Source organism: Myiozetetes cayanensis, unplaced genomic scaffold (genome assembly GCF_022539395.1).
Source record: "Myiozetetes cayanensis isolate MyiCay16 unplaced genomic scaffold, myiCay2020 scf5-8, whole genome shotgun sequence".
In the NCBI taxonomy this organism is placed as follows: domain Eukaryota; kingdom Metazoa; phylum Chordata; class Aves; order Passeriformes; family Tyrannidae; genus Myiozetetes; species Myiozetetes cayanensis.
In genome coordinates this window covers 3757351-3781074 of record NW_026087742.1, presented here as the reverse complement: position 1 = coordinate 3781074, position 23724 = coordinate 3757351, and the positions used below count along the sequence as shown (strand labels likewise).

The window sequence follows — 23724 nt, the reverse complement described above, 5'->3', positions numbered from 1 at the left end:
CCTGATGTGCAACCATTCAGCTGAGGTAGGTGGTTAAGCCTACAGACCATACAGGCTACACACAGGAAGCCTTGTGTGTAGTACAGGACAAGGGATATTTCAGGGCAGAGTGCTGAGGAGAAAACCAGAGGGAGAAAAGGAGTGAGTTATGAGAGAAGAGAATGTGCTAAAGTTTGTCTGTGTGTATGCAGGATTATACAATATGTTCAGGTGAGGGGCAGGAGTGGAACATGTTGGAGGGAAAAAGGCAGGAGCCGTTCTGCATGAGTGAGAGTGGAAGAAAGGGTCAAAAATGGTCTAGAAAAATATCTTAGGAAAGAAAAGGGGATGAGGAAAACAAGATGTTAGAAACACTTTTTGTTAGAGGTTTTTATGGCTAAACCAGAGACATTATAGCTTGCTCTTTTCTGTCCCTACCAACATATGTGTACATACACAGAAACTGCATTTTTCTCTCCTTTTACAAGCAGTCCTGCCCTTGGAGAGCCTGGGAGCAGGTGTCAGTATTTACTTGATGCAGTCAAAGGGACAAATGGCAGTGGTGGCAGAGTATGTGTGTGAATGATGTTACTGGGGAGCAGCAGGGCATGACAGGGAACAGGCAGGAGGTGGTTGGGGGGTCAGCACAGGAAAGAAGGGATACCATAGAGAGCATGTGGAAGTAACAAACAATAAGTGCCACACAGGGGAGGGGTGGGCGGAAAGATAGAAAGGAAAGAAGATAGGATGTGGCAAGCAGGGCTAGCAATTCTTTATTATTTTTATTATTTTGCTCAGAAAAAAAAGTTATGTTCTGGATTTAGATACATGTATTTGCTTAATGTGGCCATCCCTCCTATTATAGAAAGGGTGCATGTTACTGGAGCCACACAGCCCCTGTGGGAGGAGAGTCAAAGTGAACCTCATAAAGAGAGTGGGAGATCATTTCTCACCCCCCCCCCCCGCCACCTCTGGGAACACACAGCGGGATCTCAGGTGCCAAGAGAAAAAGCCCATCCAAACAAGGTCTGCCAAGTTTTCCTTGCCTTTCCCTGCCCTTACAGCCTTGTGGCACATCTGCAGCCTTCTCTGTCCCCAGCTGCCCAGGGCTGTGCTGCACAACCCTAGTGCACTTGGGCCGATGAGTCTGATGGGAATTCTAGTGGGAATTCAGTGCTCGGCAGGACTTATGGAAGCAAATAACATTGGCTTTCCTCTTCGGAGAATGGGATTTATTAGGCTGAGTGGTCTCTACAATGGATGGTGCACTGTGGTGTACAGTCTTGAACATTGCAGTAAAAAAAAGGGGCTTGTTTTGGTGCCCTATTTCTTGGATGGGCTGTGTAGAGTGAAACTGTAGGGTGAGGGATAAGGTGTTTAAGTCTTTCACCTTACTCTGAAAGGATGAATTATCTGAAGTCAATCTCCAGGCTCTCTCGCTTGCTCAGCTGGATCTCGGAGAAAGGAGAAGGGTTATCTCTGCCACAGTGCAATATGTCTCAGGGCTCCCAGCACCCTTGCATGATAAGGTCAAGAAAGTATTGCCAGCCAGTACTTCTCATTTTCAACTCGTGTGCTTTATTGCATTAAAAAACCAGTAAATAGACAGTTAATATCTCACCAAAGATGGATCCAGTTTACTCTGTCCTGGAGGAGCTGGCCAGTTCATGGATCAGTCTTTATTTCACTGTGTTTTACATGCTTCAGGCTGTGTCTCTGGAGAAGATGTATTTTAGCCAGAGATGGGCTAGTGTACCGTCGAGCTTTGTCTGCCCTCTTCACAGCTGGTTTTCCCTGAGCCAGCTCTCTCTTTAGACGGCTTGGCTGTAGGATGGGCTGGGCAAGGTTTCTCCTCAGATGTGCAGTCTGGCTGTGCCCTGGTCCAGGCTTCCTGTCTCAGTCATGCAGTCTGTCTGTGAACAGAAACCTGTCTGTGTCCAGATAACACTTGTGGGCTGTGCAGCCTCACTGTGTGTAGAGCTTGGCCAGCTCTCTGCATTCAAATGACAGCCAGAGTGATTAAAGTGATTAAAGCCACTTGCTGCTGTGTATGACAGAAGCAACTGACCTGTGAGTCAGCTCTGGCAAAAACTGAAGCACTCAGTGCTTTGAAGTGCCAGTGCTCCATGCCACATGAGCCCCACCATGCAAATTGTTTCTAAAAATGTTGGTTAGATACCCTCCTGAGGAGATATCAGTCCTGTCAAATAATGTAGCACTGCTGTTGTTAGGAAATGGCACACAACACCGACCTTTGCTGAAAACAAGAAGGTGTTATGTGTTTTGTTCTTATCCTCAGAGTTCCTGGATTACCTTGATTGGGAATTTAGCTTTTTTAACTGACCTTTTCATCAGTGTTGTTTTTAGAAGATGGGTACAATGAACACAGTGCTGGCCTGGTATTCAGCTGAAAGTCCTTTTACCTTTTTAGCAGCCACCACACAGGCAGTGGCAAAGCAAGCTTCCCCTGTCCATAACTAGTTGGGGACCAGAAATGTTGTCCCATTTTCAGTCAGAAAACTGTGCTGTTCAGTCAGCGCTTGAGCTGAGGAAGCTCTTGGCAAGAGCCACTGCTTGTGACACTACTTTCTAGGATGTTGAGGGACAGGCAGTAGGACTGGCCTGAGAACAATGTGATCAAAAACATGGTTGTATCCGACACAGACACCTGGGATTGAGTCAGCACCCATGTTCTGAGTGGGTTTGTTTGTTTATATTAAGCTTTGTTGTGTATTAAAACTAGTAGCTGATAGAGGAATTGTTCAGTCTGGAAGCAAGTTGCCAGTGGCTGATGCTGGTAATATTTGTCCCATCACTATATTAATACGATGGGTTGCAACCATGCCTCTTAATATCCCTGCTCACTTTGTTCTCTGAAGTTAAGCAGATTAGCAGTGAAAGAAGAGCTTTCCAAAGCAAGAGATGACACCAGCTGCCTGTACACCACCCACCAGCCCCAAGTGGCCTGGTATGAATGAGGGTGAGCCACCTCAGTATGACCTCATTATTATGAGCATCACAGGTGAAATGCTTCCGGTACCATGCAGCATTTTCCTAACCTTACTCTGCTTAGGAATTAAGAAGCCTGGTCCATGTGAACCATGATTTTAGCACTCAGGTGCCAGCTGACAGTCAAGGACATGTGAAATGATTCAATATTTCAGTTAGTCTCCATCACCTCCTTTTTTGGGTATGAAAAGCACACAGTCTCACACTCCCCGTTCAGCCTTTCATTTAACCCAAACATCTTTGGTAACGGGGCTTTCCTGCTCACCCCAGTTCCCAGGGTTGCACAGTGTCCATGTGTCCGTGTGGGTGCTGGCACGTGTGTGCCTGTGCACTCCCAGACGTGCCTCACTGCAGCTGCATGGCCCGACCAGGAAAATGCTGATGGTACAAAGCGTTCCAGCTGACTTCATTTCCTGCTGATAACTCCCCGAAGAGGAGGATGAGGCTCAGCGTCCACAGTGTTAGTTTGAAATGCTGAGGGGCGAGGGCAGGGTGGGCGGGAGCAGAGGCTTCAGAGCACAGTGAGCAGAATGGTGGGTTCAATAAAGGGAGCTTCCCTTAGAAAAACGCTGCTCACGTTCACTTCCTGTCAGATTGCCATTGTCAGAGGGGCTGATGTGCAAAGCCAACCCAAAACAGGATGTTGGCTTTTAGACCTGATCGATCTTTGAAATGCAAATGCTTTTTTTTTTTTTTTTTTGTAGTTACCTTGTCCCCCTTTTTTTTTTTTTCGGTTGAGAATTGAGTTGCTTGAGTGGGAACAGGAAGGGTTGAGACCCGTTTTCAGGCAGTCAAAAGCCCAATATAGTAACAACTGCTGGTTAATAGTATGAATTCTGGGAAATCATATGGATAGCAGCAGCCAAAGCCAGAGAGAGAGGTTGACAGAATAATTTCAGATACTTGCATTGACAGGTGAGCTCTACCAAACCCTCAACAAATGCCTTAACAAAGTATAGAATTTCAATCTGTCTTGCAGGAACCCACAGCTCCCTCCACCCTTTGCTCATCCACTACCCTGAAAAACATACCTTCCCAGATTTGGCAGCTACGCAGACACACCCGAATGAGATTACTGTATGGGCACAAATGCCAGAGTCAAAGCTTCAGATGCCCTCAGAAACTTTTTTTACTAGCTAGTCTCTGAATAAAGAATTGCCATGTCCCTGCATCTCCTCGTTGTTGTTCACTACAGCAACCTGTGGAGGTTCCACTGTCCATCCTTCATAGCCAAAATGCAGGAGGCCAGCAAATATTAAACGTGGTTTTTCTGAGCATGGCAGAACTACTTATGCTACCTGTTTTGCAGGAATTCCAGGATGAAGGAGTTCCTTGCACCTCTCACCCACGTGCTGCTCCGTAGCAGAAGTACCAGTTCATTTGGCCTGAAGCAAACTTGCTGGTTTGGCCTCACGTGTCTTGAAAAGAGTGAGCCGGGAAGCTGCAAAATCCAGGCAGCTGCAGTTGCAACATTTTCTCAGTCAAATGAAATTTCCCTCTACAGTCCCTTTTCATGGCAATTGTGGTGATGACTGGTTTTTTTTTTCCTCCAGAGTAGAACAGATGTGGCAACTTTTTTTTTGCATATAAGAAGAAGTTAATCTCCTAGACACTGCTACATCCCAGAAGGTCTCTAAGCAGATATACACACAGGGATGTAGAGAGTCACACTCACAGATACCTCACATTCATACTTGCATATGCATATGGTGTAAAACACCCAGTTTCTCAGCATAACCTCCCTTAATTAAGGTTTGTTACAAAGTTCTCACAGTTGAAACATGTGGGTTTTTTGCTCAGAGTTTCTAGTGTTTTTCAGTCCAGAAATAAGAAAGAGGAGAACTAATCCACACTTCATGTCTTCCCATCTGGAGAAAAACACCATATTTCTGTGCATTCTCTCCTTGCTCCTTAAGAAAGAAAGATTTAACATTACAAAACTGAATACTGTGTACCATGCTTAGAGCAATGGCATTTGAGAATCCTGCTGGCAGAGAAGATTTGCTCTGTGGCAAGGTCCTTGGGAGCAGAAATAGAGTAAAGAACTGTGGTGGGGCAGCTGCAACTACCTTTGCTTTATTGGTATGAGTAAAGTGATACTGTTTGTCTGGCAGTTTCCTTTCCTGTAGAACTAAGCAGTTTCCTCTGCAGAGTACAACCCCTGAAAGCAAAAAAGAAAATACTGAAACAGAAGGTGATCAGCATAAAGCAGCCATTGGAGGTGTGATTTTGACAGTCTGTTACAGAAATCTTGAAAACAACACTTGTGAGCCATGTCCAGTGAAACCCCTGGGCTTGAAATCCTCCTTCTGTCCTAAGAACAGGCAGAGTATGGGCAGCAGAAGAGTCCTGCCCTCCCTGCTTCACCCTGCTTCTCAGTTCAGTTCCTGTTCCCTCTCCTAGCCTACTGTTGTCAGGACTTGAAGAAATTAATAGGATTTCTGATCAAGTAGTTTCATTTTCATATTTCTTTTAGGTCTTTAATCCATCTTCTTATATCTACAGCTGCATTTTGGTTACTTACAGCAGAGGGGTTTCAACTAATCTAGTGTTTCAACAACTGAAGATTAATTAGCCCTCTTGCCCAATCTTCCGATTGCAGCAACTCAGCCTATCGCTCTTTTGGCTGGGGACAGAGTAACTGTTGCATATTGAATTTGGGAGACAATGAGATCACGAGTTTAAAGCTGCTAATTCCACGGGAGTCCCACAGTATGCAGTGTAGCAACAGTTAACTACACTGTAAGGAAAAGGGTTGGTAACAGTAAACTGGGATATCATGGTGCTCACAATTAAATCCATTCTGGAGTGTTTTCAGCCATAGCCAGCAGGGACTTGTGAAACACTGCGAAGCAAAAGTATGCATCCCTTTTAGAAAATACGCTTTAACTCTCTTCTACCCCCAAGGTATCCTGCCAAAATGACGATATGACATTGTGTCACTTTGCAGCTGCACACAAGGCAAGGAAGCCAGCAAAAGACAAAGGGAGTGTTTCCAAATTCCTCTGCACCACCCTGTTCTGAGAGGTGGGGACTGAAATTCTTGAGAAGGAAGCATATGCAAACAGTTGCTAAAAGAGATGTCCGGTTTGCAACACTGTGATCAGAATGGAAAGGGAAACCGTAGCGAAACATTCCAGAGGCTTCATTTTCCCTCATCTGAATTTTTCTATCACCATGGAAGCTTCTCACTTTCAGTGCATAAGTATGTCCATGCCTGTGGAGGGAGGGAAGAACAACCTGCACCTTCTAATCTGGTGTTGTGAGGCACAAACTCAGGGTGGAAAGAGCTAGTCCTGCTCTCCAGCTGGACAGTGACAACCTTGCGTGGGGACCCTCTGCTTGTGCCCACATTTGAGCAACACCCTCTTGTCTCTCTGGGGAATCACCCAGCAGATATTGTCCTTCTTGGAAGTCCTAGCCACACACCAGGACATCAATGCCTTAAATTCTGTTCAACCCCAGTAATCACCCTCACTTTCCTCCTATTCTGCCTCTCTAACCACTCTAAAGACTGCTGACTGAAATTACTAAAAAGTGTGGAAGAGAGAAGGGAAGCTGCAGTTAGAGAGAAAGAGATCGTCCTCACAAGAAACGAGCAAGAGACCTTGGGGACTTGGAAAGGGAAGCGTGGATGGCGGAGGTCCAGGCAGACACTGGGGCAGCAACTACAAGGAGTAGGAGAAATAAAGACGAAACAGGGGTGGGTGGGAGGGGAATAAAGATAAATTGATACAAAATACGAAGGGGAGAAAGAAAGGAAGGGAGGCAATGCACGTGTGGTGTCCCCAAGTTTGGGCGCAGCAGCAGAGTTTGTTGCTTGTTGTCTCCTGAGCCCAGCACTCCGACAAGGACAGTATCTGTTTAGATTTGTTTCTAAATTTAAACCCTGATTGCTTTGCCTCCCCCTCCTCTCCCCTCCCTCCCTTCCTCTCACCCACCCGCCCTTCTTCCTTGTTCGTAGTGCAGGGCCACTCGCTGGGCTCTGTCAGTTTTCAAGCTGAGCAGGGGCTTGGATATTACACTCCCTCCACGGCGGCACGATTTTACTCTGGCTCGGCTTAAGTTTTCCCACAGATAAGAGGGAAAGGGGTGGGGAAGAAAGATTGCCCCGAGGACACCTCTTTCTTGCGGGACATGGAGGTAAAGAAAACTTTTATTTCCACTAGCTTGTGACTCGCAACTTGATCTGCTTTAGCTCCACCTTGCAAAGCAATTTCTCACTAACGGCAGCTTCAAAATCTCTCTTCGCTGGAGTTCAGATAAAGGTCTCCCTCCCTCCCCCCCCCACCCCCTCAGCCCCTGCCATGCACCTCAAACTATTTTGCGGGTTTTAGTCCAGATTTGGAAAGTAGGGGGATGTTATGGGGAGAAATTACATCTGTGAAAGGGGAATGAGAAAGGACTCCTGTTTACTGTTTTAGTCTCTGAGGTGGGAAAGAGAGATTTTAAAAGGTATCATTTTGAAAGAGGGTTTTAAGAAACCCCTATTAAAAACGGGGACATAAGGAGAAGGAACAAACCGTACAGATTTGGCAGGCTCCTTGGAGTTGATTCCTACCCAACCCGTGCAGCAGCAGCAGTGATTCGGACCCTGAGCTGTGTGAACCCCTTATTCCACGTGGGCTGGAAGGTGTCACTTTCGTTATCAATAGACCATTGTGGTTCATGAAAGAGGACCCAAAAACTGTTGCTTCAGCAAGCTGGATGAGTAGCGCACCCCCAGAGGGTTTGCTGTCCCTTTTTCTCCATGCCGTGTGTCCTGTGTTTCAGGAGAGTTGAATCTCGTGTCTCAGGAGGGGCATACAGCTGGTGGACAGGAGTCTGGCTTTCCTGGTGTTCGTGTCCAAGCCTTCTCCTGTGTAACACCCTCTTGGGCAAGGCAATTCACTTCCCCTTGCTTCCTTTCCCATTCATTCAAAATGGGAATGATGGTGCTTGTTTCAGTCATGTCAGACTGGGTTTGCAAGCTTTCCAAACAGTTTGGGTTTTTTTAAGTGGTAAAGGAATAAAAATATTTGTTTTTAGGAGGGACACAGGAAATAGAAAGGTGATTACAACATTGGCAAAACATCAAATGACGAAAGAGAGGACATTTGGTATTTCTCTTAGCCAAAGCGAGATCTCACTGAACGCTGTATATTATCTTCCCAGATAAACATTTTTCTACGTGGATGCAGCCCCAACAGCAGGGGACACACGACAGAGCCAGGGAACAGTGTGTTTGAAGCACCACTTCAGTTTACCTTTGAAGATTTCCAGCACATAGCTCAGCTGGGTGATTCTGATACCACCCAGGTGCTCACATTGCCAACCTTGTTGTTTGTGCTGAGTATCCCCATAGGCAAGAGTTAAAGATCTGGTCTGTTCAGGCATGTTCATTACAGGAAAAAAGTCCTCAACCAAACTATCTGAATAGATTTTGGGGTGGAGAAAAGACCAAACAGTGATCAAACCAACTCAGCACAGATTGCATGTGGCATGACCAATATATAGCTTTATAAGGGTTTGCAGGTTTAACAGAGCCCAATTCAGTAACTGCTTATACTTGTTTTATTCTTTTTCACTATAGAGTATCCTGGGATGTCTCAGAGGGGATGGGGAGCTGAGCTCTTAGTTTTTATGTCCTCTGTGCACATATGGAGCAAAGACTGACTTAGGGCTGAAGCAGGTATTTTGCCACGTTGTGGACACTCTCCCCAACCCCCTCTCTCCTTCTCCTCTCCACACACAGAGGACTGCATCCCTTGAGTATTTTCTATTGTCTGCCACAGTGTATTTTGGAATAGAAAGTCACAGACCTGCCATTTCCTTTGGGAGATGTCTGATGATCAGGAAGCTTCTCAAAAGTATCTAACCTATAAGTTCCTTGTTCTTGATTTTGTCCCTTTACCTCTACTTCACACTTTTGCCTGGGTTACCTTTTTTTTTTTTTATCATCTGTAGATTGCCGTTTCCATTCTTATTTTTAAAACATCTCAATTCCCAGGCTGTTTTATAAGTAGTATACTTGGTCCTGCCCCAAGCCTCCAAAAAGGTGTTTAAATGTCCCAAAGGTAAGAAGATACTAAACCAAAATAGAGCCAAGAGCAAGAGCTTGAGTTCCCACCAGTTGATTTTCTCTTCACTGTTTCTTCCTGAGGGCTTTTCACAGGCAGCATAAGCAGGACCCAGAGACTCAGCACAGTCTTTTGCTTTAAAAGCAGATTTAATGATCCTGTGCAACAGGATCATTTCCCCATTTAGCAAATGGGGAAATGCCATCATTGGCAGGCAGGGCTACTCTGTGCTTTCCTGCTGGCATATCTGGTAAGCTCTTTGCTCTAATGGGACACATGAGGATTACCAGCATTAGGGGAAAAAGGGCAGAGGGATGACATAGACAGCTGACTTCCATCAGGTCTCTGGCAGGAAGACCCTAGTTTTGAAAAACCCACAGAAGTGAGATAGCTGGGATTGCTTTCTTAGGGTGGTCAGTGTGGGTTTGCCACTCCTTAGGGACTAGTACCTTTGGTCTTAGCCATTTTGCTGTCAGGAATGTGCCACATTGAAAGCAGTAACTGAAACTATTTAAAAACCTGAAGAGGGAGAAAAAGGCAGCAAAACCCTGTTCTTGCAGTTCATGTAATTTTGTGAGTCTGCTGTTCGGGATTTTTTTTTTTTTTTAAGATGCAGCTTCTTGATGCAAATAGATTTCAGAATCATTTTTCTTTCCAGTGTTGGGACTGATGAAAAGAACTTGAAATCATGAAGCTTATACCACAGACTGTTAACATGAGCAGTTCATATCAAAAATGTGTAAAGCTGCAATGATGAAAACTAAACCATTTATAAAACACTAAACATTCTTTGTGCTCAGGGTACAAAAAGGATCAGAAATTTTTGTGTTGGTGTGTTAGTTTACATCTTCAGATTTGGTCCAACCTGTCTAATTCCCAGAGCTGCACCGAACCTTGCTGCAGGTGTGAGCTAAGGCATCTGCTGAAAGTGTCTGTGGCTTTCTGCAGCCCAACAGCAGTCATGGCATTGCTCTTCCCAGCCTCTGTAGGAGCCTGGGAGCATGGAGACACTTGAACTTTACTGCACAGCTAAGAGAAGCAATCCAAGACTGAGTTTCACTTTAGTGGCTCCCTGTGGTGTGATAGGTTTCTAAGCTGCAAAGGTGCAGCAACCAGGTTTATTTTGGGAAGGCTCCCCTCTTCTTTGTGCCTACCAACAGATGTAATTTAATTCTGTGACATATCCATTCCCATGTCTCTCTTCTGCAATTACTCCTGCTAGATCTCCATTTTTCCTGTTAGTGCACTGGCTCAAGAGAGGGAAATCTTTTCCAGGGCTGAGGGCAGATCTCTGCTCACTTCACCACTTCCCTTCTGGGCAACCTACTGGGCATGGCTCCAGCCCCAGGCCCTGTACTCTCCCTGCACCACAGCGTCCTCATTGTGGATGTCTGGGGGGAGATGGAGTCACTGCTTTTTTCAGTAAAGCTCCCCCTCCTGTGTCAGGTGAGGATACCACAGAGGGGTCCTGCCCCACTCCTCTATAGAGCAGCAGAGCAGTGTAGAGAAAATTCCTGAGTCTGCCATTCCCCATCTCACTGAGAGACTGCAGAAACTTCCTGGGGTTCAAACACATCCCTTCCCTCAACTGGCAAGGTCAGAAGCAGTATTTTAATTTGAGGTATGGTCTGCCAGACATCACAACTGAGCAAATTTCTAGGTCCAGTATCCCAGTTGCTGCACCATTCCTGTAGCCAGAAGGAATGGTGCCAAACAACAGTGCAGTTTGCTTTCAGAACAGGCGCTTACCCTGTCCTTAGGAAAACTGCACCAAGGATATGTGACCTGTCCACCTGGAGGACTGAAGTGGAGGGGATGTGCAGATGATGGGGCTGAAATCTGTGAGGTGAGCTCAGCTGAGAGAGGTCAGCCCACCCTTGCAGCTGTGGAGCAGAGATTCCAGGAAACAATTTCCATTTCTTGGGAAACTCTGATGCTTGACTTTCATTCTGAAAGTTAAAACAATAATTTTCCTCTCTTTTTGGTTTTGCCTAACAGAACAGTTTAACCTCAAATACACTTGTTTTCAATGTTTCCTCTCAAACTCATCAAAATGACACATTTGTGCAGAGTGTCTGTGTAGATAAAGGGAAGAGTATTTAAATACACTGGGAGAGGTACCATATGACCCTATTTTATTCCTCAGGTCTGGACAGATTTAGGACCTGCTTGACAGTAAATAGCATGTCTGCAGCAGAGGGTCCTGGAAAGGATCAGGTTTGCCAGACTTCCATATCACATCAGCTGGAGGCCTCCCACTTAAAGGACAGAAAACAGCAAAACCAAACCTCACGGGCTTGTGCTGTGATCCCATCTTGTACCTAGCAGAGACCCCAGAGTAAATGGAATTCAGGCTTTTCCTGTGTCACCAGAGAGGGCTGATTCTTCTGAACCCCTCCTCAATCCCCAGTTTAACCTTTGGTTGTCTGAGTGTCCCAAGTCATGGGATAACATTTTGGAAACACCTTCTCTACCTCCACAGTCTAATTGAGCAGCATAGTATGCATATCTTCTCATACACTCTCTTATCTGAAGAACAGGGGAGAAAACATTAGCATTGCTTTATCAATACCTGCTGCTAGAAAACCTTTTTGTCATGGAAATAGCCAAGCCCATACAAACTCGGGTTGATTTTCCATTCTGTTTTCAACTGATTGATTAACAGTAGTTAGCAGACCTCATTGGCCAGATTGACACCTGGTATAGGTACATGGCTTTTTCTTTTGTTCTTCATCATCAAATTTTGAAGGAGCTCAAAGCCTATACAACTTACAAAGTTATAAGCTGTTTTTTGTTACATACAAGAGTCCTTAGGCAAATAAACCTTTTTGCTCTTTGTAAGGAGATGCACATGATATTGTGGTCACTGTGGATGACCAGTGGCCAGTCTGCAAAGGATATTGATTCACCACTGCCAGCTTCAACAAAGTTCATCTCAGGCTTCTCAAATGCACAGAGAAATGAAGCGTGTGGTTTGGAAAGCCTAGGTATCTAAAGGGTGCAGACCAGTGACTTGTTGTGCACAGAAAGGCACAAAAATGCGAAGAAGAGGGAAATCTGGCTCAGAAGAATGGAGTTAAACAAGTCAGTGTGGCTTTGCAGTGAGACAGAGGACAGTAGTCTAAAAGTTTTAACACAGAGGAAACAGAAGGAGTTAGTGCATTGACAAAGCAGCATGCCTGGGAATAATGGGATCCAATTAAAGGGAAGATTTATATCTCACCAAATAGCAGGAAAGATTTGTAACAGTGAAGTCTGGCAGGATTTGGAATAGTGTACTGGAAACCAAATGTAGTGGAAATCTCTTTCCCATGAATGATTCAAAAATAGACTGGGCTGAGCATAAGAAAGATAATGGCAGGAGTGATCTGTTGTATTCAGGCAGTAGCATTGATAGGGCCACCAGAGGAGGCAGGACCATAGTGTTTCTGCAGTTCTTCCACGTGTGATACTGCTGGCAAGAGCCAGTGGCTATTCAGCATCAGACTCCAAAAGTGTTTATGATTCCTCCCTGCTGCAGTATATTGTTCAAACCTTGCAAACTTCTGCCTGTGAGAAGCTTAGGTCAAAATAAATTGGCACCACATCAGCAAGGGTCTGGGAATGGTTATTTTATTGCCTGTGTAAAACACAAACCCAATTTTATTTTTATTCTTTCTTCCTGTTTTTAGAAGGGGTTTCTTTATCTTTAAAACTGTGTACTGCAACAGCAATAGTGGCTCATTTGAGTCAATCATCTTGAAATACCTTTCTGCTGAGTGCCATGTCCCCCTGATGTAAGTTCAGGTGAAACATGTCCTGTTTTAATATACACACACTTGAGCTTGTGTGCCTAGGAATTTCACCCCTTGAGCCCTACAGTGAGTGCCTGTTTAACTTGTGAAATGTGCACAGTTTAATCTGATTTCCCACTTGGTCTTTACAAAGTGCACAGAGTTGTCAACACGGTCCCTCCATAAAAACCCAGTGTTTTTGTTCCCAGTTCGGAGGTATTCATTCCCAGTTGGAGACAGAGGGATTCTTCATGCAAACAAACGTGGGCATGCACGTGGTCCTCAAGGAGAAAACTGGAAACCTCTTTTTGTAGCCCATGGGAAAGAAAAGTTATTGAGTAATGAAACTGTCATACTTTATTTCTTCTGACTCTGCTCTGCAGCAGAAAAATCTTTGGTTCATTCCAGCAATTCCAGAAGTTGTAAGCTGAATATAATTTTTCCTCTCAACACCTTTCATTTTAAGATCTGTGAATTCAGTGGCAAGCTGGCCAGAGCTTCCTAGTGCTGACCCTGAGCAAGCGGTGTGCAGGCACTGAGCCCACACTTCCTGGACACCTGGTTCCGGTGGCCCAGCTTCTATCTGGAGAAACTGTGCCTGAGGTTGAAGGAACTTAGTCCCTCTTCTTGCCATAGAGAGAACGTGTAAACGGGTTTCAATCAGCCAGCAGGAAAAGGAAACAGAGCACTGAAGTAGGTAGCGTGTTTTGAAGCTCTTACAAACATTGGGTTTCTCCGTTACAGCATTTGGGGAGATTTTTATGAGCAGGTTTACTCAGAAACAGAGATCATTATCTTCTTCAGATCACCCAAAAAAATCTATGTCGAAGGCCAAGCTACAGCACAGGAGTTGGTTGTGTCCATTTTGCTTAAGGTCTATAGAGTCATTTAACTGTGGAAAACATTAAATTTCTAATGCATCATTAAGACTGATCCAGACTGGGCTGAAAATTCACTTAGGCATTTTCAAATACAACAGCAAATTAAAGCTACCTGGGTGCATTTGCCTAGTGTAGGACCTGGTTTTCAGGGGTCTCACAAACTAGAGGCTCCAGATGAAGTCAAAGGCTGCTGAGAAAGACCTGGATCCTCAGTGCTGCTGGGGATCCTGGGGCTCTCCAGGATCCCACTCACAAGATGCCTCTGTGGGTATAACTTAACATTCACACCCCAAGCTGGCTGCCAGATGAGTGCTTACTATCACTTTCCTCCACTCCGTATCTGCATACCTTTTGAGACTAAATTCCTGGCTCAGATAAATACGAACCTCCTTCTCTGAGCTGCCTGTAACCAGTGTAGACCTAATTTAATAGCAATGTGTTACAAAGATAGCACAGTCCTAACTGATGAGTCCTGGAAGCCGCAGCAGTTGGAAGCTCTGTGTAGGCTCATTTACCCTTGTGATTTTCTGCTCCCAGAAGGATAAATTAAGAGGAGTTGAATCCATCAGCTGCTACAACTCAACTATCTTTAGTGTTGAGTTTATATGGGTAGGTACCACAGTCTACTTACAGCATTTATCAGAAGTGTTTTGAACTGTCCCTGCTTCTTGCATTCTCTGTGTCCCTTCTTTGGCAGTTCAGTGACTTCAGTTTCTAATTTAACCTTCTGAATAGCTTCAGATCAGATAATTTATGCATATTGTATATGCACCTGCTTAAGTTCATCCTCTTTAAGCTGCTTCTTTAGGCAAAGAGCAGCCTCTTTCTCATCCCACCTGAAGCATCTTGAGTCTGTTGAAACTCACCTTTTATTCAGACCTCTGCTAAAAGCAGGGATTTTTTCCTGACCCCATGCGAGGCAAGCAGTGGAGAAGCTCAGCTGGACAGCAATTAAAGGTGACCCCCTACTACAGGGGCTGTTCCACTCACTCGTCACACTTCCTTCTGGACAGCTGCCCAGGTGTCTCCATGCCCGTAGGTGAGAGCAGGGTGTAGCCTCACATTGTAAATACAACTGCAGGGCTGTGGGCATCACTTAAAGCAAAACTATGACTGAGATGGCACAAAATAATGATTTTCTGCAAAACACATTTTAACCAACAGAAAGCTTCTCATCTCAGAGGTTCAGTATCAGGAGATAACCACAGCTCATGCGTTTTATTGCCCACTGAAATAGTGCACATGCAAGTCCAGCCTTCCTGGCCATATCTCACTCGATGTCTTAGTCTAGAATTCTTTGCTCTCATGAGATTGGATACACTTACCCTGCAGACTGCACTGTACCTCCTCTCCCTGTGGGCAGCCTGGGAGGTTTTTCCAGTTGTTCCTCCCTTAGCTCACCCTGTATCCTTCAGGAGCAGGAAGAACTGCCTAGAACAAGGCCTGGAAGTACACACAGAAAGCCACCAATTAATTTGGGGAAACTTGACAAGCTGTGTACAGTTCCCAGACCATTAAGAAAAACAGATGTCTGAGAGGGAAACATCAGGAAGCTAAGAAGGATCCTGGGGAAAACCCTGGCCAGGAATAGAGCTCTACAGAAGTAGCTGGTGCGAGCAGCTCACTAGAAAAGCAGCTACGTGTTATGGTGGCCATCACTCCTCTTCATCAGAAGAACTACCATGTCACCCACGGACCCATGGAGGAATTTGGTAGTAGTGAGAGTGAGTATCTCAAGGGCAGATCCCAGATCTTGGTTGTACAAGCTGCTAAAGAAACATGGGAAGCAATGTGGGAATGATGGGGAATGGCAGACTCCAGGTGAGCCAGACCTACATCCTGCTCACAGCTGTTGTCAGCTGTAGATCAGGACATCAGCATCACTCCACCAGGGTACAGATTATTCCACCCAGGGAGTGTCTGTGGATTCCTAAAACAACACAACCTCATCACCTGACTTTCTTAGTGGATAATTTCTGAGAAATAACCCCTTTTTCCCCACATGCCTTTCACGTGTATTTGCAATTTAGATGTCTGCAGTAGCTCATGTCTGGTTGTATCAACCAAGATTTCAGGCAGCATTTATTGCTAGAGGGTTCCCATCAGATGGGGAGAAGGAGTTAATGACAGGACTATATATCCTGCCTGTCACACCAGGAAAGCCAGACATCTTCCTGAACTAAGCTGAATTGAAAGAGAGTGGGGATTTCAATTATTTAGGAAAGTGGTTCATTAGCTCTCAGATGACACTGGAGTCCTGCTGCTGAGTTAATCACAGAGTTGTTTAGGTTGGAAAAAACCTCTAAGATCATCAAGTCCAACTGCTAACCCAGTACTGCCAAGCCCACCACTAAACCATGCCCCTAAGTGCCACATCTACATGACTTTTGAACACTTCCAGGGACAGTGCCTCCACCGTTTCCCTGGGAACCTATTCCAGTGCTTGACAACCCTTTCAGTGAAGAATTTTTTCCTAATATCCAATCGAAACCTCTCCTGGGGCAATTTGAGGTCATTTCCTCTTGTCCTATCAATTGTTACATGCCCACTGGCCTCCTTCATTTTGACCTTCTTTAAGAGACAAGCTCCAGGCTATATTTGACAGGGCATTTAAGAGTAAGGGACCTTGTTTTCAGCATCCCAATCCAAATTTTTATTACCTCAAATAATAGGAATGTTTAGTGTATCTGTTGCAGGATTCTGGCTCACTGGCAGCACTCATGTTTAAGAGGCACAAACTATTTCCCCAAAAACACTCAGGGTTATTGTGAACTTGATGGAAAAATATTTCAGATGTGTTACTGGTGTTCACTTGGAACAAGGGAAGAGCTTCTGTTCTTGTAAGGCCAAATATTTGTTATAATGAAGAAAAAAAAACAGTCTTTTTTTGAAAGTGTTTGTTCCAGATAAATACAGCCCATATTTTTAAAACAGACATATTTACTCAAAGGACATAGCAGGACACTGATTTTCCAGTGCTTCATAAAGGGAGGAGGCATATAAGTCTAGCCTTCTAGTGCAATCTAACTTATTAATTGCAGAGATCTTTGTTAAACTAGTAATTTTTGTGTCTCAGTGCTTAAGGTTACTGATGGCTGAGCTCGAGTTTGCAGTGGACAGGGTAATGCTGAGCAGCAGTTGGATAGTTTGAAATACATTTCCACCTACAGTAGCCACACAGTGAACTATCAGCTTTTGAATCTTTCTGTATTTGTTTTCTATTTCTTGTATTTACTTTTATCATCTTAAATGCCTCGTTGTCCTCTAAAAAAGCATGTCTTGCCCACACTGCAGCAAAGTACTGAATGGAGACACTAGTAAATCCCAAAGACTCAGGAGGGACAACCCTGTGTGGTATGTCTGGGCTAAAAACCCAGTATGGGTGAGTTTCTGAAGTTGTGCTGTTTCAGGTGGCAGGAAAACCCTGCTTGCAAGAGGCCTCTGCAGAGAAGGCTGCCATGCTGCTTGTGTGGGCACAGCCCCTCTGCCTTTCTTTGTTTTTTCACTTGTGTGGCTGGGTATGACCACATCCAGCCAGATATCAACTTTATCCACAATCCTTTTCCTGCTGCCTGAAATTATTTCCATGTTGGCTGCTTGGCCTGTGTGCAAGCAGCTGTGCTGGGCTTGTAATGAGGCAATTACAGACGCATGGCCCTTTTACAGGAAAGGCGGGGCCGTTTCTTCTTGGACTAATTGGACTCCTGAATGAGGCTTATGTGTTTTCCCTGCAGTTTTGGACACCCCAGTCACCTTGCCTGTAGGGAACTGGCCTGGTGGGCAATGTAGATTTTTACCTCTCCACCTAGCCCTCATGTTTTTTCCTCTTCACTTTCTGAAAACAAATGTTGTCATGCATCTTAAAAATCCAGTAATCCTGATGATCATGATCTCTTTTGGCTGTATGTCACACTGTCACACAGCTTCTCCCCTCTGTAGCTCAGGCCTCACTGGTACTTTCAGCTTCCTACCACTCATCCCATCCTCCTGTCTTCTCGCTGCAACAGGATTCACCTTTGCCCTTTCTTGAGTATCTTTTGAGTCTTTCCTCTTGGATGTTCTGGCACTAAATCTCATTTCAGTTGTTCTGTTGTTGCTACTGCTTTCAAAACCTTTGAGCTTCTCCTTCCTCTTTTATTGTTGACTTAGTGACCTAGGGAAACCCTGCTCTGACTCCTCTTGCTGAGCCCACGCCAGTCACTGCACACTGGTGATTGTTGGGGTAGAGCTGGGAAATCTGTTGTCTCACTCGCAGAGCTTCTTTGAGACACCCTTATAATCCTGCTGGATGTTATCAAAATCTTAAAAATCTTTGGAAATCAGACAGAAATCCCATCAAAAGGGTAGTTTGCTAGGAAGGAATCGGTCCTTTGTGGGTACTGGACCCCACTAAAGGGGGTCTTGCTTAGGGCTTGCTTAGGAAGTTTTGTGACAAGAGGTCATCTCAGTTACTGTACCCAAAGGACCCTGTACACACAAACTCCAGAAGACCACTTCTCACAGACACGGAGGTGAAATGCAGACACCTGATCTGGGTGCTGCTCATGCAGAGCCATGATGGGGCTAATGATCCCTTTCGTGTGAGCACAGCACCCAGTGCCTACATCCAGTTTGATTCCACCACGAGCTGTGCAGCACTGTGACTGTGGGGCTCAGATCCCTCACTACAGGTTTCCTTGGGCTGCTCTGCATCACAGTGTAGCTGCTGTCAGGAATGTGTGTTGTTGAGACATAGTCTGCCATGAAGGTCCAAGTGTCAGAATGGAGCTTGTGAAGACTTGAGCTAAAATTCTCTCCTGAATTTTGAGTAGCTGAGGGCAATTATCGTGTCCTACATCAACGACAGAACTAATGCAGAATGGAAAGACTGCAGTCCACATCTTCAGCTTGGAAAAAAACGCTTGCAACCATTGTAGGTTCCTCCTACTTCACTGGGCACCTGCCAGCTCCACATTAAAGTTTAATCAGTGCCTGGGCTGCTGCTTCTGCACCAGCCTGGGTTTGCCCTGCCTGACCTGTCCATGTGTCCCTGTTACACTCCCACTGTCCCACATCCTCATCTCTCCCTACCACTCCTCTCCCCATGAGAACACTCTGAACGTGGTGAACACAAGCAAACCAGAATTGGGCATCTCACAAAAAGCACTTCTCTCAGAAAAGGAAATGGTGCCACCCATGTCTTGCTGGAGGTTTATACAATCACTTCAGTCACTGATTGCCAGACCACTATGCATACACACAAAATGATTGATTTACACTTTAAATGAACTCCTTCCCTGAGCAGCAAGTTGTGGCTGGACAGCCCAGGGCATAGCAGAGCCAAGAGCTGCCCATGTCTCAGTCGGGTATGGGCTGAGGTTACATACACACTGCCCCTGCACAGGCACCATGCCCAGCAGGGACCAGGTGCTGTAGTTCACTGCCTCTTTTGGTAATGATGGTACTTGATCAAACCTCTCTTGGCAGCCCTTGCCAGGTGCAATAGGACACTTGCTCAGTGGCCTGGGCTCCATTCTCAGATGGGGTGGGGGGCTTCAAACTCTTTGGTCTGCCTAGCAAGAGGTGGTTTTTAATCCAGGGCTTAGGGCAAGGCTAGGCCAAGCACTTGCCAGCCTACCTGTTACAGCTATGCTGACACATAGCAAAGAATTCAATGCTTCCTGAATTCTTCCAGGGCAGAGGGGACCTCACACACCTGTCTGGTGGTCTGAGTGCTCTCCTGACAGATAAAACGCTGGCTTTCCTCAGGACCCATGGGGTTTGCATCAGTGGCTGATATGCATTTAAAAGCACAAGCCCCATACATTCCCCTCTCAGCAGATGCTCCTAACAGTGAAGGTCTGGGGTAATGCTGCTGAAATGATTCAGCCCATGCAGTGTTGGGAGCATGTGGCACCAGGCAATTGCCAAATGCTGTCATTACTAAAAGGTTGACTAAAGATCTCACTTGTACCTTTTGCAGTGATATTTTTTTTTTGCTGCTTTTGCTAATCTCACCAGGCAGAGCTTGCCAAGCAGACACTGAGAGCTTCATATCATAGCACAAAGGAAAGAACAACTTGCTGTAATCCAGCCTCAAAAATTTTCAACACCAGCCAAAGATTAGTGCAAGGTAGCTGACATGCTCTTGATATACAAAGGCCTTTCAATCCCTAACATATTAGGACGTGTTGCTAACAAACTCCACAGAGGCAAGCAGGAGGCTTCTTTCTCCACTTTGGGCCCGGAAGGTTGTGAGGACAGCAGCAGCAGTCCCACCTCATCAAGTTAAACTGAGATTTCATATAGTTGCTCCACTGAGAAGAGACGCCTTTTGGAAGGTGTGGAGAAAGCTGGCACTGGTAGCGACCATCCATCGTGAAAAACGACACTATATAACATCAGCATCACACCCACTTTATAAGCAGGAGAGCATCAGCAGCAAAGGGAGGGACTTCTCATAGGGGAGCTTAAAATAATGATTATCTCATTTTATTTTCATTGTAGTCACTCTCTGAAACATAAGGTAGATAGTTTATTTACCACATCTGGTTTCCTGGTGTCTACAGATGTTTCCTACAGTTCTGTTGTGAAGGACACAGCTCCTCACCATCATGTCTGGCACTGGCTGCTCTCCTCCACCTTCTCCTCCTGCCTGGCACTGCCTGGCTCTGCTGGCAGAGGCACCACGCCATCTAACTCCAGCCACCACTCAGTGACCACACTGGCCCAACACAATTAGGGTGTTTTCTCTCTCACAGTGACATTTGCCTCACATCTGCCTCCATGTTCAGCTGCTGTGGGCAGTCCCAAGGTTACTTGGAGGGAAGTACCAGAGAAGGACTCTGAGCAGGGGTCTGAGCCAGACAGCAACACTTTCTTGAGAAAAGCCTGACTCCATCCACTGTGCTAACTATCCAGGCTGTATTCCACATAGGCATGGGTACCTCAAACCACTGAAAGATGGAGAACCGTTAGGAGTCTCCCCTCTACTTTTAGCAGGCGAGGTGGCAAGTACATGAACATTTATTTACAGCATAGTAGTCAAGTTCAATACAGTGCTCTTTCCTTTGAAAAACATTTGTCCCATTACTTGGTCTGGATCCTTGTCTCCCACCTCCACCCGATTCCCAAATCTTGCTTTGGTGAGCCTTTAAATTTTGGCAGTTCTGAGTCTCTGTAGTTTTGAAATTACTGTGCTGTATTTAGGAGCTGCTTGCAGTCTTCTGGATGGAAGCTGCTGAGCTGGAATATCCTCATGTTACCCTTTGGGCAGTGCTTGACCCTGAGTGCCAGGATGGCAGCAGTTCACAAGGGAGCTCTCAGAATGAGAAAATCAAGACCAGACCCACTGCAAGTCTTGAGAAAAATGTTGCCCTAAAGCAAACTCTTTCCAAACACAGGGAAATGTTACATATTTTTACATATTTTATGCAAAGCGGGATTTTTCAGCCCTTTCTCCTAAAAACAAATAAACATACAACCCTCCTTTGTAGTCTGCATTCCTCATACTATTCTAACCTGTGTTATAGTCAGAGCTACTTCCTTCAGATTAGAACTGAAGAAAGCTGCCAGAGATCACTCGACTCTAACAACACTGACTGCCTTGAAGGTAGCATGTGTAACCAGGAGTCTTTACCTCTTCCTACCTGTCTCCAAAACTTCCATGTCCAGTATTTTTTGACTTTTTTTGACATTTCTGAATTAATGAGCACTCCTATGTCTGAAGAAAACCAGAATCTACAGCTGTGTAGAGATATGTGCAGAAGAGATATGTGCCAGAGGAGTCTCAAGATTGCCTTGGGGCCCAGGGGCTCAAACTGGTCACAAACCTAATCTGAGATCCTGTTGTCTTCGCAGAGTATTCAGAAATCTGGAGCCCAAATTCCAGCATTTACAATATATTCCCACGGGCTGCAGACTGCTTTTCCTGAAGCTGCAAGTTTGAAGATTGAATCAGTTGCATGTGACATCAACCAGATGTGGAGGCCTTCTCCACACTGGCTGAGGTTTGGCAAATGTAAAAAAAGCTTTATCTTGGAAGTGCAATGTTTCTGCACAGCTGTACACACTCTCATGTGAGACATTAACTCCTTTTGTTGCAAGTCAAACTAGAAACCTGTTTACATGACCTTTAAAGTGCCAGTCTTGGCAAACAACAGCCAAGGATTTTGCAGAACGTTCTGGGATCATCACTGTACACCTCCACAAACCCTTATACTCTTTCATAACCGGATTTTATGTCCTGATATCAGCCCCAGAATCCTCTTTGGGTCTTTCAAGTGGAAATCTTACTTTCTTTTCTCAGCCTTTCTATTCTGTTTCACTCTTGCCTCCTGATAGAGAGGGACCCATGGCTGTTTGAGGCCAGTTATTTGTCTTTGCCCAGTCATGTCGTAGCAGCTTGGAGGAACAGGATGAGAACTCTGTGCGTGCTGACTCTTGTAAAGCTCACAAAATTCTCATCTGGGATGTGAAATGGAGGTGTTTATCTTCTGGTAAAGATTGATCAAAGAAAACACAACAAAAAGATAGAAGTAGAAAAATACTATTTCTTTTCTAGCATTTAGGATACACTTGAAAGATCTCCAAGGTATCCTGGTCCTCTTCTGGAAAGTAACTGTGGTAAAGCTCTGATAAATTAAGCTCTAAGAGGTAGCCTGGCCCCACCAGAGGAAGGTGCAGAGGTGCTTCACACAGTAACTTTTGCTCTGGTGGAGCACAGCATAGTAATTATCACTCCTGTTCTACAGCAAATGGTAGTAACTGCAGGTAGGAGCCTTGCTCTTGCTTCACAGGGTGTTACAGGCTATGCTGGCACAATGAGGGACAGGACTGGCTATAAGGCATCATAGAGCCATAGCTGCAGCCACTTCTAGCTGAGGCTTCTGCCAATAATTTAAATTTACTACAATGAGACAAGGAGCAGTTTCCTTGCTGGATAAGATGCCAAGCGAACAAATAAATCACAGAAATCCCTCCTGAAACAGAGAGCTGGAAGGTCTCCAGTAAGAATGATTTGTTAAGAAGAGTAAAGAGAGAGATGGGAAGAAGGATGCTTCCTGGGATGAGGAGTGTAGCAAGAGGAGTTTTGTTTATTCAGGGTTTGCATCTTCGGAAGTGTTGCTTCTTGAGCCAGAGGCCCAGCATGGTGCTCAGCTCCGGCTGGAACAAGCACTGTGAGATTTCCTTCTAGGGATGTAAAAATGGACCAAGGCCAGTGTGAGCCCACCCACTTCCTGGGCAATCTGTCCGCAGCCTGCATTGATGATTTTGTGGATCACAAGGAGAACAGGCAAGCTCAGATTGTGGGTAGCAGCATCTTCTGATTTTTGCTGCCTCCATCCTCACACAATGATTCAGGTATTTTTTCACCCTCTTGCCTTTCAGTTTTCTCTTTTGGGGTAGTCTGTGTTTTAAACCTACCCTGCTAATTTGCCTCTCCCTTCTCAGTCCAAACAATGTTCTCCTTTCAACGTTATCCTGATGCCACTGATGTATTCACATGGATACAGATTAAAAAAATTAGTTCAGGTTCTGTTGGCAGGAGGGTGCAAACCAGGATTTATCTAAATGTCTGATACAGAGAGATGGCTTTGAATTAAATTACAAACTACATATTAGAGAGATTTTTCCATTGGTAACTTAGGTCCAATATTAATTAAAAACTATTCTTGAGCTTTTTTAGTTCACATAAAGAGCAGTTCCTTACGAGCTGCCCCATCTAATCTTATCTGCACTTAAAAAATGTGAGAGCCAGAATAACTGAGATGCATTCATGGTGCATTCTCCAGAGTATAAGTTCATGTCCTCTGCAGATAGACAGGAAGTGTACCTTAGATCATGAACTGTGTGAATATTCAGTGACCTTCTGCCTCCAACTTTCCTCTGCAGTTGAACAAAAGATGGTTCAGGGAGAAGAGATTAGCTCTAGCCAATGGAAATGGTCACCCCAAATAGGTGGGAGGAGCTGGTACTGCCATCACTTCTCCACTGCTTGGTCTCTGAGCATACAGGAGATCCCCAGTTCATCAAACCCCATCT

At 45.1% G+C, this 23724-nt stretch overlaps 1 protein-coding gene across 4 annotated transcripts in view; it reads left to right on the top strand.

Annotated features, from left to right (window-relative positions):
• The first annotated feature begins 6986 nt into the window (after positions 1 to 6986).
• RCSD1 (RCSD domain containing 1) overlaps positions 6987 to 23724 on the top strand; it is a 32141-nt gene continuing 15403 nt past the window's right edge. For all 4 annotated transcript variants that reach the window (XM_050333661.1, XM_050333659.1, XM_050333660.1 and 1 more), the window contains exon 1: positions 6987 to 7131. In XM_050333661.1, coding sequence (XP_050189618.1) covers positions 7126 to 7131 — 6 coding nt within the window. In that variant the 5' untranslated portion in view covers positions 6987 to 7125. The remainder of the gene's footprint in view (positions 7132 to 23724) is intronic.